Source organism: Nesoenas mayeri (genome assembly GCF_963082525.1).
Source record: "Nesoenas mayeri genome assembly, chromosome: 20".
NCBI classification, from domain to species: domain Eukaryota; kingdom Metazoa; phylum Chordata; class Aves; order Columbiformes; family Columbidae; genus Nesoenas; species Nesoenas mayeri.
Window position 1 is genome coordinate 7765359 of NC_137569.1, and position 13624 is coordinate 7778982.

At 45.0% G+C, this 13624-nt stretch overlaps 1 protein-coding gene across 1 annotated transcript in view; it reads left to right on the top strand.

Moving 5' to 3' along the window:
- CLIP2 (CAP-Gly domain containing linker protein 2) overlaps window positions 1-13624 on the top strand; it is a gene marked incomplete at both ends in the record, with an annotated part of 46417 nt that overhangs the window by 17941 nt on the left and 14852 nt on the right. Inside the window, 5 exons of the mRNA XM_080356858.1 lie at window positions 5834-5958; window positions 9448-9661; window positions 10621-10818; window positions 11638-11741; window positions 12870-12930. Coding sequence (XP_080212984.1) covers window positions 5834-5958; window positions 9448-9661; window positions 10621-10818; window positions 11638-11741; window positions 12870-12930 — 702 coding nt within the window. The remainder of the gene's footprint in view (window positions 1-5833; window positions 5959-9447; window positions 9662-10620; window positions 10819-11637; window positions 11742-12869; window positions 12931-13624) is intronic.

Below are 13624 nucleotides of genomic sequence, written 5' to 3' on the forward strand. Positions count from 1 at the left end.
TTGTTTTCTTGAACGTCATTAAGGTCTGTTGTAGCTTGAAGACATTTTTGCTTTTCAATGACGTTGTTCTGAGGCCCTTTCTGAGTGCGTAGCAGTTGCAAAAAGCGACTTTTAGCTTCTATTAGAAGCTTTCCATTAGAAGAATTAGATAATATTTGCCTTTGGCACTAACTTGTACTTTTTTCCCAGAGATGCCAAAATTGCATTAAAGAGATGAAAACCCCACCCTAATATTGTAGAACTCATCTCTTGAAGCCTGGCAAATGAATGCGGAACAATTAACCTCTGCTTCAGTAAGAATGAAGCTTCCCAAAGTGTGATAATTGCTGAAGTGCTGCTGTTAATGTGAGGTGGGTTCATTGCCTTTCTCCAGGGAAAGAAGAGATGGAAACAGAGCAATGGAGCAGTTGAGCATTTTCTGCTTGGGAGGAATGTCTGCTGTGGGTTTTTTTGCTTAGGGAAATGTATTTTACATGGTTTGGAGAGAGGCTTTCTTAGCAGCTGCACTCATTCCCCCCTAGATGTGGGGGCTTTCTTAAGGCTGGAAGGAAGCGGCTGTTCTCTATATGGCAATCTAAATAAAAAATAATTTTTAAAAGTAATTGCTGTTAATAATAGAAGTATTCTGCCCTTCAACCTTCCTTCTGTCTCCTAACTGGGATTGCACTCTTCAGTACCGAAATGTTGCAATAGGCAAGACTACCTAAGGGTATAAGGGTGCCTAAGGTTGTATCCCAGTGGCTTATTGACTCTATTGCTGTGGGGTGTTGCCCCAGATACTCGTCAGATGTATTCTAGGTTTGTGACTTTGCTACAACTTGTAGGTGATCAAACCCAGAAGAGGTACAGGAATAGCAGCAGCAATCACTAGCAGGGAGGTTACGAAGGGTGATCGGCACCTCAGCTGACGGGCGGGCAGGAGTGCCGGGACAGGCTGGTGGGAATAGACTCTGGAGGGTCCCCCTGAGTGTGTGATTTTAATCACTTTCTGATAATCTGTACACCACAGAAAGTCTTTGCCTGTGGTGTGTCTCAGCCTGGCTCCTCACAAATGAGAGAAAATTCTCATGAGTAAACTAATCTCATCCTTTTCTTTTGCATCCCTCACCCCAACCCTGCTCTGCCAGCCCGAAGCTGCAGAAAGCCTTTAACCACTTGAGTGAAAAAGCATTTCCATTAGAAGCAGAATTGCAGCCTAAGCCCTTCTCCTTGGCGGAGACAACCACTTGGTCTGCTGCTGCCAGCTTGCTTTGGGCCATTTCAGTGCCCGAGACTGAAGCCTTGCTGCTGCGAAGGTACGTGAGGTGATGTGAAGGAACTCTTCCAGTTCTTTGCAGGATTCAAAAGATAGGAAAATATACTCATAGGACTTCAGTTGGAAGAGACCCCCAGGATCATAGAGTCCAACCATAACCTAACCCAACTCTAGCACTAAAACATGTCCCTGAGAACCTTGTCTAAACACCTTCTGGGTCTCTTGGTCCAAGCTCTTTCCTCACCACAGAAAACTGAAATACAGCGTGACTGCTGTTGTTGCAGGAGCAAGCGTTCCCTGTCAGTACAGTGGAACTAAGAGGAAATAAATAGCCCGAAGCAACTGCCCTGTCCTGCTGCCACGTTAACCCTGTGAGGATTTTTGTGCATCCTCCGAACCATTCATTTGGGCTGACGCATTGGCCAGTCCTTGTCTTCTATGTGCAATACCTGTCATTAAATAGGAGTTGTAAGTGGCCTGTGGTGGAACAAACTGTATTATTAGCGTGGCCGGACTTTGTATGGGAGAGAGCCTCAGGAGGGGATGCTGTAATTCTAGGCTTTCCGCTTATACCACATCCCTAGGACATTATTTTCTTACTGGTGCTTGACAGATAAATGTGCACAAATGTCTTGCATCAGCAGTGCTGTCAGCCTCACCCCTGTGCAGTGCTGACTTGTGCTGTGGGGATGGGAAGGTGCAAAGATAAGTGGCTTGATTAAAAGAATCTATAAAAATTCCTGTAACTTCACAAAGGGAGGAGGACGGTCCTATAATCCCTGGCTGTCTCTCTCTCCTCACTCTAAAATGCAGTTCTGGTGTTAACAGATGAGATAGTGAATATCTGGTGAGATGAAACTGCTGCTGGTCAGATGCCACCTGAATTAAGTTGTATTTACAAACAAACCTGAGCACAAGCCAGATCTCCACCTTAGCACTAGCTCGCTGAATGCTGTCCCTGGCTGTCAGCTGGGACACAGCCCCAGAAGGTGATGACATGCATTCCCACAGGTGGGATTTACCCCCTTGTACCTACAGATCATTATTTTACACTTATTTAGACAGGTAAATTGGAATTTTAAGCAGACAGCACGGCATAATCTCTGTGGTTTCTGCATGGGGATATGCACAAGCAGGCATCTGCAGCCATGTTTGACCCCGGAATTGTGCATGACAGGGCGGGGAACAGTCCCTGCTGCCCTGAATGACACTTATAATTTTATTTTTCTTTTCTCCCTGAGCAGTATTAGAGTGGATTCTGAGCAGTGCATTGCCCACGGGCCCCGGGTTGAGGACAACTGTTAAGAGGTTCTTGCAGAGAGCAAGAAACTGCTGCAGGGTGAGCAGGGAGGACATAAGGGGAAAAGAGCAAAAGCAGGCTGGAGGGAGTCAAATGGAGGTATGGCCTGGCGCTAATTTGGTAAATTGTTTAAATTACATACTAGCAGCTCTGATGAAGACAGTGTCTGGAAGGATTAGCATCATTGTCTTTTCAGCCCTAGGATACTGGTCTGGATCCAGTTTTGTCATTTTGATGAGAAAACCATAGTAAAAGGTGATGTCAGTGATACTGCAGTTGGTACAGCAGGGAAGGCGTGTGGATGTCCTCCTTCAATAGATGTGTGTTCCTTTTCTGACTTGCCAGTTAGGGCACAGACCTGTTAAATATTGCTGGCTTCATTTTGTTGTGAAGGTCAAGCCCAAGACTGTCTCTTGAGACAGATCTTTTGCTGAGGAAAGGCCAGGTCAGGAAGATGGTCTTTAGTCAAAGGCATGAAAAGGGCATCGCAGCTGAGGCAAAGAACTGGAGCTGAACTTTCCAAGAGATCAGAGGCTACATGAATCCAGCTGGAGAGGGTGGAAAAACATCAGCTTGCTTAAAGTTAATCTTAAGGATTTTTTACCTGAAACAGGGAGGCTCGGAATGTCCATGCTGGTCAAAATACCCTCCAAACCAAAACATCCTATACCACTATGTCAATATTGTTTCTGGTTTTCAGAGTGTCAAGAAGGAGCTATTTTTAGCTGCTTTTTGTTGTGTTGGTGTTGTGGTTATTTGTGTAATTTTGTGGTTTTGATTTGGTGTGGGTTTTTTTGGTGATACCTCTGATTTATTAAAAGGTCTGTTAGAAACAAACACATCTGTTTTGATGAATGTGTTTCATGCACCGGTACAACGTGCCAGCTGGCTTTTTCCAAAACGCATTATTTATTTTAGCAGCGTTACCAGATTATCGGGCCCGAATAAATCTGTGCATCTGAGTGGGATGAATTTTCTAGGCTCTCCATCCGTGAGAGTTTCTGTGTGCCTGCTGAAAGATAGGAAGTTAAGAAGCAGTTTGAGTGCTGGGGTATATGTGACAGCCTGATGTGGGGACCCCAGATGTGTCCATCCTGGCTTGGGGCAGGAGATAATGCTGTATGGCAAGGGTGTGCTTTATAGAAAAGATGGCAGAATAATTAATGCTTGAAAGAGAAAATAAAGTGCATTGCTTTGGAAGCAGAGAATCACATTGTCTGTGCTTGGTATCCTCGCTGATGTGCGGATTTTGTTCTCTTATTGAGAGTTTAAGAACTGGCACAATTAGATATACATGTAGTAAGTCAACAGGGCTACTGTTTTTCTCTCCTGTTTGAAATAGCTTTCTCAAAATAAGTGATATCTATGGGGATGCAACTGAGGAGTGAGACCCTCTAGTAGAAGCACCAGATATTGAGCTTTTAAAGCATTTACGTGAGGATCTGTGGGGTCAGAGGATCAGGTTGCTTGGTAAGGGAAATGTGGCTCAATATCTGTAATTAATACACAACAAAAATAAAATTGAGGGAGCTTACGAGCAATAATAAGGTCCTATAAAGAATGTTAAGATGAATTACACCTATATTGAGTTCAACTTGCAGCTAAAGAGATGCATTAGAATGGCATTAAATCACTGTATTAATATTAAGAGGCTAAGTCTGTATAAACTCAAATAAATCAGAAAGAGAACTGCTGTTTGACTGTGAGTGATAGGAAAAGAATTTTACTGCAACTGTTCCAATGTGTAACTTGCCAAAAACTTAATACTGAAACGGAACCATCTTTTTACTCCTGGATGCAGTGTAGGACCAGAAAGCTTTCTTGTGATTCTTGTCCTGCTGTGGCAAATATTTTCCTCCTTCCTATAGCAAAGAGAACATCAGTAAAGGTTTTTCCATGAACAGCACTTTGAATCCCTAGGGACAGAAAATACAGAAGACGAACTCAAGCTCTGTGCTGCAGAACAACCTCCCAGGGTTTGAGGTAGGGCCCGGACTTCAGAGCTGTGTTCTCCAGCCCACTCAGGTACAGTTATTTTTAGGCTGAGAAAAGTATTTCTCCTTTGCAAAAGCAATTTTCAGAATTTTTAGGGAGTCAGAATGGGTAAATCTGTAACATCCCTACTCCAGAATACACAATCTAGAGATTTCTGCATTTGACTGTCACTGTTTCCTGTAGGAGAATATTCCTCTGTAGATACTTGTTTATGTGAAATTTAATATGAAAAAAAAAAGGAGCCACCAGTCATTCAATATAAAGCTACAAATTTAACTTTAAACTTATTTTTAGCTTTCTTCCCTGAACCTGAGCTTTAACAGAGATAGGCTAAAAAAGGTTTAGATCATATGCCAATTGACTCGAAGTCCAGACCTTTAGAAGAACCCTCGTGCTTTTCCGTCTGTCTTTTCTCAGCACAAGTAGCTCAGCAAAACCTGTAGGAGCTTCCAGTGCGAAGGCAGCGGCAGCTGCTGCTCCGTGAAATGAGCTCTCATAGCAGTGACCAAAACACAGCGTCACACATTCCTCCCTTGTGCTCTCCCAGAGCCTACTCAGCATGCTGGAAGCTTTAAGTCTACATATGGGAGCAAAAGGTGTGATTTATTCTTATTTCTCCGTGGAGTGTAAAATAGATCTGTGCTAGTGGAAGGCTGGCCGTGAGAGGGGACTCTTAGCACATTAGCGCCCTGAATTGCTGTAGAATGTGTAGGTAAAAGTGGAGTTTCTTTTTTTCTATACAAAACACCTGTATTTTGAGAGCTTTGTCGGGAGGGCTGTTTGCTATGTCCTGGCAAACTCTGTGTGAGGACAAGCTGAAGAGTGACGGGTGCCTTCCTGGCTGAGCTTGTCCCTTTCATGTCCTGTCCTGGTGTTGCTCAGAACTGCCAGCTGACAGAGCTCAGAACTGAAACCACATTAGTGCAGATCCTAGGTGGGTCTAAGCTGTGTTTGGGGGCTTAAACTCCTTCATGGCCTCACAAGTATCTTTGTGCAGTTAGTTGATGCTTTGAAATAGGTTTTCATTGTATTTGTCCTGACATCTTGCAGGCAGGTCCAAAAGTGGAAGTTAGTCAACTTCTTTGTATAATAGTTATTGGAGAGACATTTCTAGCACCAGGAGAACTTCAAACGATCTCTTCTGGTTTTATTAATCTGAAACATAAAATACTGATGATGTCCTATTTCCCCCCGCTCCACTCTCCATTGCTGTCCCAGTTTTAGTCCCCTTTCGGCAGTGCTGGTGCTGCTGTCCCTAACCCTTGACATCTTGTCTCCAACAGGTTGGCGGGACCAAGACGGGAGTTGTGCGCTACGTGGGAGAGACGGATTTTGCCAAAGGAGAGTGGTGTGGTGTGGAGTTGGACGAACCTCTGGGGAAGAACGATGGGGCGGTTGCTGGTACAAGGTACTGGGAGCTCCCAAACCCAGCCTGGGGTTGTAGGGTCCTACAACCCCCTGGAGCTGGGAGGAGGACTCGGAGTGTGTGTGGTTGGACATTGTGGCCTGGGAAAAAGAGTTTGGTTTTGAGTCTTGTGAGCTTTAGGATAGCTTTACAGGGAGATCAATAGAAACCACATCACTGGAGCACTTTAAAGGAGGATCAGATAAGGTCTGTAAAGAAGTAACCTAAGTGGCTTCAGGGAACAGGAGAGAGTAGAGAGAGAAGATAACTTATACTGGGATTTAGTTTTTGCATGAAATTGAGCCTGTGATTGTGTTAGCTCTGCGTTCTACCACGCATTCCCTTCATAAACTTGTTTCTTGCACAGTATCTGTGATGCACCCTGTTACAACTATAGAAGATAAAGATTTAACTCTTTTTCTCAGCTTAATGTTGCTTGTTCTGGTCTTTCTGGGGACAAATTTCCAGAGACCATTGTCTGTCCTTGTAGTAGTTCTGTAGTGAGGCAACTGTCTGCTGATGGATCTTATACCTCTGCCTCCATAGGCATATCCACTAATTTATTTTTGAAAAAAGCCCTTGTTAGTATCTATAAAACTCATCGGGGACATCTCACAGGGTTGCTGGGAAGCTGTTTCTGTTCATATAGAAGTTAGAGAAGGGAATGACTCCCAGCCTCAGATCTTGAACTTGGGGACATTCAACTCTGAGTTATACAGTAGCACTTGGACCCAGCTTCAAATACAGGTGGAACTGATTCCTTATCTTTCACATGTTCATTTAGTGGGAAATACTGTTGAGTTCTTGGAGCTTCTTAAGGGAATCTTGTGTTAGAGGTGAGATTTAGCTTTGAAACTGAGGAGCTGAGAGTTCCTCCCTTGTTAGATCTCTGGTTCTGTAATAAAGGTTTCCTGTGATGGGTCAGCCTCCTTTTTTTCCAGCAGCTGTGAGTTTTCATTTAAAATAAGAGGAACAATGTCTTGTTCAATATCAGGACAGGAAAACAGAAAATGATTGGCAGCAGATGGCTGAGTTCCAGCCTGTTCTCAAAAGAAAATATCTGGGGTGGTAGAGAATAAGTCATGGAGTGAATCCAAGTCCCATACGCTACAAATTATCTCTAAGCTTAATCTTCAGGGTGCTCAGAAATGATGTATTGTCTCTGTGCATGTGGAAGGCAGATGTGAGTGTTAGGGTGCTCTCTCTGCCTCTTGTCCTTGCACCTTGGTTGCTGTGTTTTGAAAATCCAACTCTTGGAAGTCATCTGTCTTCTGAAACTGCTACATGTTGGCTGAGGCTGTTATGGTATGTGCCTTGTCTGCAAGGCTTCTCTTTCGTTTCACACTCTATCAAGAGCAGGAAAAGTTGGGCTCCACAGCAGGGACTGGGGAGCAGGAGTGAATTAAGAAGTTTGGGTTAAACAGGAGACTTAAAGGAGTCTGTAAAGCATCCCTGCCCCTTGAATCCAGGCTGATTTTGCAGATCTTCTAGCAATAATGGACACCAGCTGATACAGCAGTGGCACGTGTGGACTCTGTCCACTGAGGATCTGGCTGCAGGTTTGCAGCAGCATCCTGTTCATCCTCTGAGCCTTCATCCAACCTTTTGATTTTCTTATAGCATGTACCAATTTCAACAGCAGGGTTTTGGAGAAGCCAACATAGTAAAACTGACTCATGTCAGCTACAGACCTTGGACACTGAAAGGTGTTTTTTTAATCCATTTCAAAATTCCCTGTGCTGTTTCTGACCTGCAGGTTGCCATCACAATGCCACTTTCCTTCCCTGTTTCTTTTCTGTAATCTGAGTATCGAGCTCCTCAGCACTCACTGAGAGAAGCTCTTGTGTTTCAAGCAGATTATTATTTTTTTTTTTTTTTGCTGCCAAGTGTTCTGGACCCAATTCCTGCTTCCGAACTATAAAAGCTAATTGCAACCACTTCCAGTCTGGACTAAAAGAAAATGAGCAGACATAGAGTGATGCAAGTTTGGACTTGCTAAGAGCTGTCAGGGAGGATTTTGAGGGACTCAGCCTTTGGCATTGTTGTACAGCTTAGACGGGTGGAAGGGGCTGTGCTGTTGGTCCACCTGTACCTACTTCAGTTTGAGAAGATGATGCTGAGCAGGGTTTTGGCTGGTTTGCAAGAAGTCAGACTGACTTTCTTCCTTGAGTCTCTGTTCTGCAGCAAGGTCAGCCTGTGGTATGGCTGGTTATCCAAACCCAAGAGCCTGTGCTGGCAGCAAGCAGATGGGACTAAATGATCTTGGTTTGTAGAGGGTTGGTTTTATTGTTTGTTTGTTTTAAATAAAGTTATAGAAAAAATCGGGCTTGAGCAGATGTTTGAAAATGAGTTATTTTCTCATGTGGCTGGAGATCAGGCTGTTCTCTGGCCTCCCAAGCACACAGGGGTCTGCCTGTGATGCAGCCACGTGGCTGCCAGCACTTAAAAATAAAAGGGAAATGGGGGAAGCAGCTGCTCACATCTGGAGAGAGGAGACTTGTGCTAGCAAAGCTTGATTTGTGTCATTTATTCATTAGGACCTGTTTTTTTATGTTAACATAAGACAGACTATTGTATGTCCCAGTGTTTTCCCCTAACCTTGCTATGAAGCCTTTGAGAAAGAGCTCTTAATGGAGACAGTTTGCTGTATTTACTACTCCCTTGAAACAAGGGGATGTGATGCCTGGAGATGATCTGGTTTTCCTTGCTGCAGTGCAGCTGGCCAGCAGCAGAAAATCCCAAGCTCTGAAGGGATTTCCAAGACCTGACACTGTGAATTTTGGCTCACTTGTATTCTGAAAGAGGGCTCTGGAGAGACATAATCATCAGGCTCGCTGTGATTGTGGAAAAGAGCTTGCAGTGTAATGATCCGATCCTCCCTTGTTTGCTTCTAGGTTTGTTTGCATGGGAACCAGTTTCTCTTTCTCTGCCACCCAGAGATTGCACACACTGGGGTTTGCTGTCATGGTATTTTTAGCTTTGAAATTAGGAGCTGCCTTTTTTCTTTTATGGGAAGAACATTTATGCAGAGCGGTGTGCTTCCGATCCTTTCATTTGACATGCTTTGCTGTGTAATTTTCTTGCAAAGCAGGGTGGAGAACACACGTGAGTTTTGGGCAGGTTGGTTTGTTGTGGTCAGGAAGGAGCTCGTGTGCTCTCGCTGTGTTATGTACTGGAGTCTTTGTCCCATCTAGGCCACCAGATGGGTCTTTCCTGGCATCTCACCCAAGTGCGCAGCAGCTGCTGTGTGGCAATTATCTTGGGTTTCCCCGCTTAAACACCACAAGTGAAAACATGAAGATTGCCACTATTCTTAAGTGGCAGGAAAGGAGAATAATCCACCCATTTGCATGCAGAAAACAGTGTCACAGCAAAGCAGCAAGAGATGAGCTGAGGACCAGGGTTGCGTATTGCTTAGCAATGCCATTCGGTGAGACTTGAGCGAGACGGATGCTCTGCCACCTCTGACTGGGTGCATCTCCTGTCTTACAGGTATTTTCAGTGCCCTCCCAAGTTCGGCCTCTTTGCTCCCATCCACAAGGTGATCCGCATTGGGTTCCCATCAACCAGCCCCGCCAAGGCGAAGAAGAGCAAACGAATGGCCATGGGGGTGTCTGCCTTAACCCACAGCCCCAGCAGCTCCTCCATCAGCTCCGTCAGCTCGGTGGCATCGTCCGTGGGGGGCAGGCCCAGCCGCAGCGGGCTGGTAAGTGGCTCTTTCCAGAGACTCTGCAGCCTTGAATTGCTTCTTCTGTGACCTGGCTCTGCAAAGTGGGAGGGTTGGAGTTTTGTTTCAGTGCAGCTGCTCCTTCCCCATCAATGAGATGAGAGGGGAGGAGTTTGGCATACTGTTATTCACCTTACAATTAGGACTCTGCATGGACATAAGTTGTAACAAACACTGACCAACTGTGGCCATTAAAGAGCCAGAACTGCTGTTTGCAATGGGGTGAAGCTCAGCTCCACTGTCAAGAGCAGGTTTTCTGTAGGATCCCTGCAGAAAAACGCCATTGCTTCTTGTTCCGCGTGCTTGCACAGCAGTGTGTTGCTGTGTTGAACAGATGTGCAGAAGCTCCTGCATTGACTGTGTTTTACTGTGGAGGGTGACGCCATCCTGGATCACATGCCATATGCTTTGGAAGGTACTCAAGAAGGTGGACACTGGATATTATGGAAAGCTCTGAGCCTGCGGTAGTGTGTGCTCTATAGCGCCTGTAGTCTTCTTGGCTGGGGATGAGGGTGCAGTATCCATTGCTGGGAGCAGATCCAGCTAACCCACAGCATCTCCAACTGAGATCACTCCTTCCAGCTGAGCTCGCTGTTTGGGACTGCACCGATGCAGGTCATCAATAATATGTATATAAGAAGGCAGATGATACAATACATGATAATCTTTCCTGACCCAGTACCCACCCCACGTCCTGTCCTTTGGGACATGGTCCTTTCATTGCGGCGTAGCAGAGCTATTGAGCCTGCTAGGAGTGTCCAGATGTTTTGCAGACTTTCTAACCCCACATGCAGGGTCCAGAGCTGGAACTACAGCTCTGTACAGCCTAATAAATGATCAGTAGGTGAGCTGCATTCTAGATTTAACAGGTGACTTTAGGCTATTCTGGACTGGGAAGGACACAGCTTCACCCTTGTCTCTTTTTAACTCCTTTCCAGCTGACAGAGACTTCTTCTCGATATGCCCGGAAAATCTCTGGCACGACAGCTCTCCAGGAGGCACTGAAGGAGAAGCAGCAGCACATTGAGCAGCTGCTGGCAGAGCGTGACCTGGAGCGGGCTGAGGTTGCCAAAGCCACCAGCCATATCTGTGAAGTGGAGAAAGAGATTGCCATCATGAAGGCCCAGCATGAGCAGGTATGGGGTGGCGTGGCTTTATCACTAGCACACAAATATCTGGCATCCTCTGAGAGTTTCAGATCGTGATCACATTACCTGTCTATAGCTTCCTGATGTGAAACCTGGCATCTGAATTTCCGTGTCTGATGTGCAGACAGGTTCCTGTACAGTGGGTTAAACTGAGGCTCTTTCTCCGCTCTTGCCAGTGTAACGTGCTCTCTCTGCCCCAAGCCAGGAGCAGAGAAAGGGCTGTGCCAGGAAAAGGACAGTAAATAGTTTGTGTCTGGTGATCAATACATTTGAATGCTGAAGTGCAAATGGAGGGCAAACTTGCTCCCCTTAGCCACCCAACGTGGCCTTGGCTGAGACTGCATTGCAGTGGTTTTTTTTGATGCTATCAGGCACAGCTGAGGACATCAGATCATTTCGTATGTCGCTGCTTTCCTGCCACAGGGGATGTTTTTATCATATTAGTGAATTTAGGAGATCTGCAAGGAAAACAGGCTGATCATATTAGCTTTTTTTTTTTTTTAAACAAGCATTTATAAAAATGAGTTTTTATGCAGTGAAATGCTTAAAGAGAGGAGTTGTGTCTTGCTGTTTGTCAATATATGGCTCTTCAATGAGTGCTGTTGCCCTAAATTCCTTGCTGATGTTTGTAAACCCCAGTCAGCTATTGTGGAGCAGGGGTGACACTATCTTGGTGTGGTGGGCCACATCAACCTGTCAGAAACACATGTATCTGAAACAGCTACCATCTTCTGAAACAGATCCTCAAAACCTTCTGTACTTCAAGCATTGTTAACTTTTGTGGCTTGGGCTCTTTTTTTGCTGCAGTATGTCACAGAGGCAGAAGGAAACCTCCAGCGAGCACGAGCCCTGGTGGATGTGATGCAGAAGGAGAAGATTGAGCTGTTGAATCAGCTGGAAGAGGAGAAGAGGTAAAGCCATGTCGCTGTGTAAACTGGAATTACTCAGTAAAGGTGGGATCGCAAGAGTATGGGCAGCGACAAAGCCTTGCCTTCGGATGTTCTTGGCTGGGGATATGGTATATAATAACAGCACTGGATAATAAACAGAACTGCGGTTTGGGCCATCCCAGGCCCCTAACGTTTCTGTACAACCTGGCTTTGCTACAGTTCATTTCTTTGTCCTCTGTTTGTGATGTGCTGATCTTAAGGATGTTCCTTCTGAGGAAGGGAAGTCAAACTGGAGTGGAGCCGTACTGCAGTGCAATTCACCATATCCCCACATCCCAGAGGCTCCATCTGAGTATATGCTGATGCATACATTTCCTCTCTGGATAAGATTGAAGATCTACTTGTCATTCTTGGAGTCTGATTGCTCCATATACATATATTTAAGCTCTTCAGTGGGAATAGAAAGACATTTCTACATATTAAGTAACAGAAAACAGCGTTGATTTTGATTGAATGATGCCCCTCCTGAGGACAAATTGTTCTTTCATGCACAAGTCTCCCTGTTCTCCTGGTTAGGCAGCTCACTTTCCCAGCTCCAGGAGACCCTTTAACCCAAGACAGCTGAGTTCTTTCCTAAATATCAACAGATGCCTCCTCTAATTAGAGGAGGTTTAGACAAGGAAGCTTGTTTATGAAGTTAGAAATGTACACTCATGGCTGTTTTTATCTGTAACAGAATCAGGGTCCTTACATCTGGCTACCAGTGCAACAGCCTCATTATTGCCTTTTAAAAAGCAGTAAAGAGAGCAAAAAGCACTGAGTTTAACAGAAGATTGAATTAATTTTTAGCATTACTGGATTTTTCTCTTTAGACTTTGCAAAAGAGTCCTTGGCACTTCTGTGTTTGTGCATGTGATTTTTATGTGCATTTATGTATGACTGGCCTATACAATCTCTGATGAAGGCTTTTCTGCCAGGGTAGCTCATCTTGCTGTTCAGCTTCTGCTGAGCTGTTTGTACATGAAGTTTGTCTGTATTCTGCTCTCAGACTTCAGTTGTGCAGGGGAAGCCCATGAGTGACGGCTGCCTGAAAATGGGCTGCTGATTTGGGTGTTACTGATTTCTCTTTGTGTCTTTTCCTCTCCCCAGGAAAGTGGAGGACTTGCAGTTCCGTGTGGAGGAAGAATCCATCACGAAGGGGGATCTGGAGGTAATTCCTAACCCCCTTACCAAAATGTGGGGTCAAAACCTGAAACTGCATGTGGGGCCTCACTTGAGGAACTTCTTCCACCTTTTGCTTATCTCTAAACAATACTTTATCAATGGCTTTGGACATGCTGTGGACACTGTGGTATAAACTGTGAAAACTGTTCTTTGATATGTTGCCCAATGACTAATAACAGTAAGAGCTGCCTAGAATTAATCACATGCAGCCAGCCTGGCTTCAAATGTCGCCAGGAGTTGCCAAGCCATGTTAAAATCTGACTGTATCTGAATGCATTTCAACATATGTTTTTCCACTGTAGAAATGAAGTGACTGCTCAGTCACTGTCCCTGCAGTGTCGTGTTTTTGGCAGCTAATGGGCTCACAATCTCCCAGTCGGGTGCTGTTCTATTCTAGCCGAAATCCATGTATCGTTTGAGCTGCAGTATCCTCATGTGGAGTCCTCTGCCGCGAGTGTGAGGTTTGGCACTGCGATACTCTTTCATTTGGAAGAGCAGTTGCTCAGAGCAATGCTGCTGCAGTGAATTTGTGTGAACTGGAAGTGGTATTGGGAGCTTGTCCTTCAGGAGGAGGCTTTTCTGTGGGGAAAAACTAAAATATTTCTGTGAAAGCAAGGCTCTGATCTACATCTGTAAATCAGAGGGCTTTCTTGTATCTTTAGTTAGAGTGTGCAGTTAAA